The sequence below is a fragment of the Dipteris shenzhenensis genome, chromosome 26, assembly GCF_047967505.1.
Source record: "Dipteris shenzhenensis isolate YYH24624 ecotype China chromosome 26, Dip_SZ_1.0, whole genome shotgun sequence".
Taxonomy (NCBI): Eukaryota; Viridiplantae; Streptophyta; class Polypodiopsida; order Gleicheniales; family Dipteridaceae; genus Dipteris; species Dipteris shenzhenensis.
The window spans coordinates 30,106,391-30,111,548 of record NC_141621.1 but is presented as its reverse complement, the minus strand read 5'-3'; the positions used below and the strand labels follow the sequence as shown (position 1 = coordinate 30,111,548).

General features: G+C 46.5%; 1 protein-coding gene across 1 annotated transcript; it reads right to left on the bottom strand.

Annotated features, from left to right (window-relative positions):
* Positions 1-383: 383 nt before the first annotated feature.
* Positions 384-4,384, bottom strand: LOC147884935 (protein STICHEL-like). Its single transcript, XM_087397592.1, has 6 exons — positions 3,592-4,384; positions 3,071-3,287; positions 2,181-2,834; positions 1,293-2,004; positions 1,122-1,191; positions 384-942 (listed from the first exon to the last, which is right to left on the bottom strand). The coding sequence occupies exons 1-6, from the start codon at positions 4,369-4,371 to the stop codon at positions 862-864; spliced, it is 2,514 nt and encodes an 837-aa protein (XP_087253718.1). The 5' UTR covers positions 4,372-4,384; the 3' UTR covers positions 384-861.
* Positions 4,385-5,158: the final 774 nt, after the last annotated feature.

The window sequence follows — 5,158 nt, the reverse complement described above, 5'->3', positions numbered from 1 at the left end:
TATCAACAATGCCCAATGAGGAGATAGTATCAACAAGAATGATGGAAGGCTCCCTTGAAAGATTCACATTAAATGCAAAGTCTCGTATTAGGTAGAGAGAACACATTCCCAGACATGTAATGTAATCAAGCAGAGATGGCCAAGCAATGGATTCCTATCTTCAAATCCACAAAGCATGCAAAGTTAGAATATGATCTATGGTTTTAAACTCTTGAGTCTTGACCTAAAATCAGAGACAGGAATTTCGGTTTTTAATAAGAATATGAACATAAATACACAGGAAAACCATTTTGGAATCACATGCCAACATTTACTGACAAACTGACTCGGTTTAACTACCACCGGCTTTGAGTGTGTCAGCTGGCCGTTCTCCCAGGTGTAAGTTTCAGCTGTGCTTATAGACATTAGAAGCGAGAAGTCCGCTTGCAAACCATGCTCTACGATGATCTGGATTCTCGCTTGGAGCAAGACTTGGAGGATCCGTTAGCTGACAAGATCTTTTCAATCGAAAAATGTGTCATATTTAGTGGTTTAAAACTAAAACAGCAAGACGTCTAAGCATGCAGACGTGCATCGAGAGCAGCCACCAGAGAGCATTACACAAGACCAGTCAGAATTTTTATGGCTGAGTTTTGGTAGAGTCTTATCTCCTGCTCACACGTCCAATGGTGGTTGTGTTGAGCCGCCAATAACACTGATTCATCCGACCATGCCTCTGACCTGTCTTCTTTGGCTTCGAAGTTCGCCCAACACTATTTATCACTTGCCGATGCGAAGAAATTAACCCGTCTCACAAATGATTGCTTTACGTAGGAATTTTCTTGTATTAGCCCAAAATCACACCACATTACGCACAAGTGTTTAACGAACATCTGCGTTTGCACAAGGCACAAAGTTCAACAGAAACTTGACCTTCTTTCTCCTAGACTTCTGCTGGACTTCCTGTGCACAAAGAAAACGGGATTCAACATCTCAGAATGACCATTTGAAGAGGATATTAAGATTGAAAACCTTTCTGTCTATTATATGGTCAGAGGAAACAAGATGGCCGTATTGTGAAGTTTTCGAAAATTCTTGCAAGATCAGATGATATATACAGAATTTGACATCTATACTCTCACCTTTTCCGTTTTTGCTCGAAACCCATTCCAGCATAGCAGACTCGCATAGCCAGTTCGAAATGCAGGACTCCTGCAACGATAAAAAACGAACCAAACCTTGACATTCTGCAACGAAGTCCGCGAGTCTTATCTCTCTTTACTGCAAAACACAAACAGTTGACAACTACTCACCGATTCTTCTGTTCATAATAAGTATCGAGATCATGCTCTTCAAAAGACTTGGAGAAGCTCGAATCGTGATTAGAGTCCCTCTCAACTCTTAAAGACGCATTACGATTGTCATACAACAGATCCTGGCTGTATTCATCCACACTTCCGTCAGATACCTGCACAACTCCCATTGCAACAGCATTTGCGAGATGTCCACCTCTTTGCACATTATGGCCACTTATATCTGCCCGTCTCTCACGCGCAATTGAGTAACCATTAGCAGAGGTATGCGGACAACTTCTTTCCTGCGTATGAGAGCTTCTACAGCTTTGATCTGGGTTGCTCCACCTGTAGCTACCATCTGATGATGACCCTTGCAGATGGCCATCGTGGTCGACATATTTTCTCCCAAACCGGTAGCTGGATGCACGGGACGTTGCTCGCTTGAAGGACTTGGAGAATGTCTCGCTGCGTTTCCCTCCCCAGTTTGACCTAGCATATTGATTCCGCTTCTCTGAGTTTTGCGATTGCTTCCTACTCTTGGAAGTCACTGTTTTTTCGACAGCAGCATCAGTGTTAATAACTTCTCCTTGATCAGAAGATAAAAGGCTAAGCTGGACTTCAACTGGGCAGCCGAGGGCGACTTGGAATGCATTCGACAGGCTTGTTTTGGCTCTCTCTGCTCGCAATTTGTCTTCCAATAGTCGAAATTCCAAATGGGCAATTGCGTAAGCTGCATCATCCAGGATCAGGACAAATTACAAAATCGTTAGTCCTCACGAATACAGTTCTATAAGACAAACAGTTTGCCTGCTTGATTCAGTAATGATATGAAGTTTAAACAGTCGCCTGCTTGATTTACTAATGATATGAAGTTTAAACAGACCAGGCAAGCTCGAGGTGACATACCTTCTGACACGGAAAGCGAGAGCAATCTACCCTGCCCACATAGTAACTGCCTCAGGACATTTGAATGACTGCCTTCCAATACTTTTCGCCAGATATCATCCATGGTACAAGGACTCATCATACAGACGTCTCTCCGGCCAATTTCACTCACATCACCGGAGTAACCCAGTATTGGTCCTTGCAAATTTTCACCAGCTGCTCTCATATCTCTTCCAGCCTGAAAGTGGAGAGATTGGTTGGACGAGTACATCCTATCGTGCATGTAGGATGCATCACCTGAGCTCATCTGGCTATCAAGGAAACTCAGGTCTATGCTTGCAGTGTTCCTAGCAGTTTGACACTGCATTTCCTCCATGGTTGTAAGCTGTAATTTCGAGCTCTCCCATTGCTCTTCCCGTTCCCAGGGTGCTTTAATCGCCCCAGTATCCAACTCTATCGTCTCCTTTTCGCTTGTATCAAGGAAAGCTACAGGACTCTGGGTAACACTCGTACCTACTAAGGAGGATGGTGGGGGGAGGTGGGAATCCAGTGGAGAAAACTGCAAAAGAGCTGCTGTCAACCAAGTGGTGCGATTATTGCAGGCACGCAGTTGCTTCTCAGCTTCGGACAGGATCTTCAGTGCTTGTCGTAACTTTTCAAGTTCGTCTTTGCTCACTATAAGCAAAGAAACAAGAGTACAAAAGCCAAATCTGAGTGGTTCTGAACATCATCGAGGGTGGCAGATAAAGAGAGTTTCTTTAACAAAAGCAAGCTATGTCTTTTAAAAATCTCACAAAAACACACACACACACACACATGAATCGGATGAGATTAGACTTACGGTAAAGTACAGAAAAGGCAGTAATGTTGCTAAATTGCAGCACAACAGAATCAGATAAGATTAGACTCACAGTAACGTCCTGAAAAGGCACTAGTGTTGCTTGCATCTTTAGCAGACATGTTGCCTGCAAGGAGATCTGTTATCAAGGCAGCAAGCTGGGAGATGAGTGCCAAGGGCTCAACTCCGGATTCCATGAGCTCCTTTATGCACCTCACCGTGCTTACAGTGTCAGCCGACAGAGCCACATGCAGTAATTCTACCAGTTTTTCATCCGGAATGAGACCCACCTGGAAGGCACATAGCAATCCAACGTTTTCTTAGCTGTGGTACATGACCTTGAAAATTCAGATTGGTATCCTTAAAGCTGCAGCACATGGTGACACTGTTAAGGGGCTGTCTCTCTTGCCCCAGCAAAAGCTCTTTCACCACGTTCATCAGCATGCAGCATTGGACAGAACTCAGAGACAATTTCCAAAAGCATAGTAGTTGTTATGCCAAGAATCATCGGGCAGCAGTAGCTGACAACGTCCTCGTGCCTCAGATCATCGTCACCCAAAGGTCATCACACGCAGGAAAAGAAGAGGGACATACCAATTCCCGAACCATGGACGTAGTAATTTTTTGCCCCAGAATGCTCAGCTGATCAAGCGTCGTCTCCGCATCCCGCAAGGAGCCATCGGACCTCGCTGTGATTAGCTCCAGTGCCTCCCGTTCGATGTCCACCTTCTCTAGACGTGCAAGCCTATGCAATCTCGCCAGTATATCGGAGTCTTTGATCTTCGGAAATGGGAATTTTTGACAGCGCGAAACGAGAGCGCGGGGCAGTTGCTCAGGATCGGTGGTGATGAGGATGAAGACGACAAAGCTCGGAAGTTCTTCCAAAATCTTCAAGCAGACGTTCCAGGCGTCCTTGGTCAGCATATGGCACTCGTCCATGATGAAGACCTTGTAGCGACAACCCTGTGGAGGGATCCCCACGACCTTCAGAAGGGCTTTCATGCTGTCGATGCCGCTGTTCCCCGCACCATCCACCTCCCGCACATCGAAATTTCTCCCTATTGCTGCCAGACCACAGTCTTTGCACAATCCGCAAGGCCTCAACTCCTCCATCGAGGAGCAATTCAACGCAGCTGCAAAGATCCTGGCGGCTGATGTCTTCCCTGTTCCTCGGGGTCCTTGAAAGAGATACACTGGAGCAATCTTCCCTCTCCTTATCGCATTCGACAGAGCCTGTGTCACCATGCTTTGCCCTACCATATCCTCAAACGACTTTGGCCGATACTTCTGGCTCAGACTGCGGTGCCTCTGTCTGCCATTTGAGCGATCGTTCAATCTCCTCGGCTTGCCTCCATAGTCATTGGTATCCTCCATCGGGAAAGAGGCTCCTTTCTGTCTATCACTCAACCTTATAAACCCATTACATTCGAAGTCCCCTCCCCCAAGGTGTTCACGTGAAGGTTCATCGCTTAATAGATCCACATCTTCGTGCTGGTAACGTCGATCCAGCTCTCGATCTGTCAGCAACGGGGCAGTTTCAGAGCCGGAATCACTGAAAGACGCCGACGGCTCAGACTTCTGCCTTGCAACCCTACGCTCAAGTCTTAGACGTCCAGACCTAGAGCTTCTCGGCACAACTTTTCTGCTGTTCCTTCTCCTCGAGACTGGAAAGCCGCACGAGAAACTCCTTCCCGCCAGCTCCATGATCTTTTTACCTTTTTGCTTCTGAGCCCTAGACCAGTCCCAAGGAAGCCCACATCCATGCCTTTGCATGCTCAAAGCATCAACATCGTCGTCGTTAACCTCTCGAGATGGAAATGAAGACAGAAGAGTCGGAGAAGAAGCCAGGGTATGAGCATCCTGAAAATTGTAGAGAAGGTGATCGTTTGTGCTGGCTTCGTATTTGAGTCTCCTAATCGGTTTCGGGTGCGCTGTGGGCTGGGACTTCCTGGTCGACCTGGTACTCTGTATCTTCGGCCGATCCTTGTTCACAAGACGCAATTTACCTTGAGCTGAGTACCGGAAAGAACATCTGTCAGCGTCCCAGAGCTGGACCTGAGTCCTCTTGCGCGACCTTTCCCGCAGATATTCTTCCAAGGTCAACAGAGAGAATTCTCTGGGAGAGTGATGAGGTCCCTCCGAAGAATTCAAGAAAGAAACA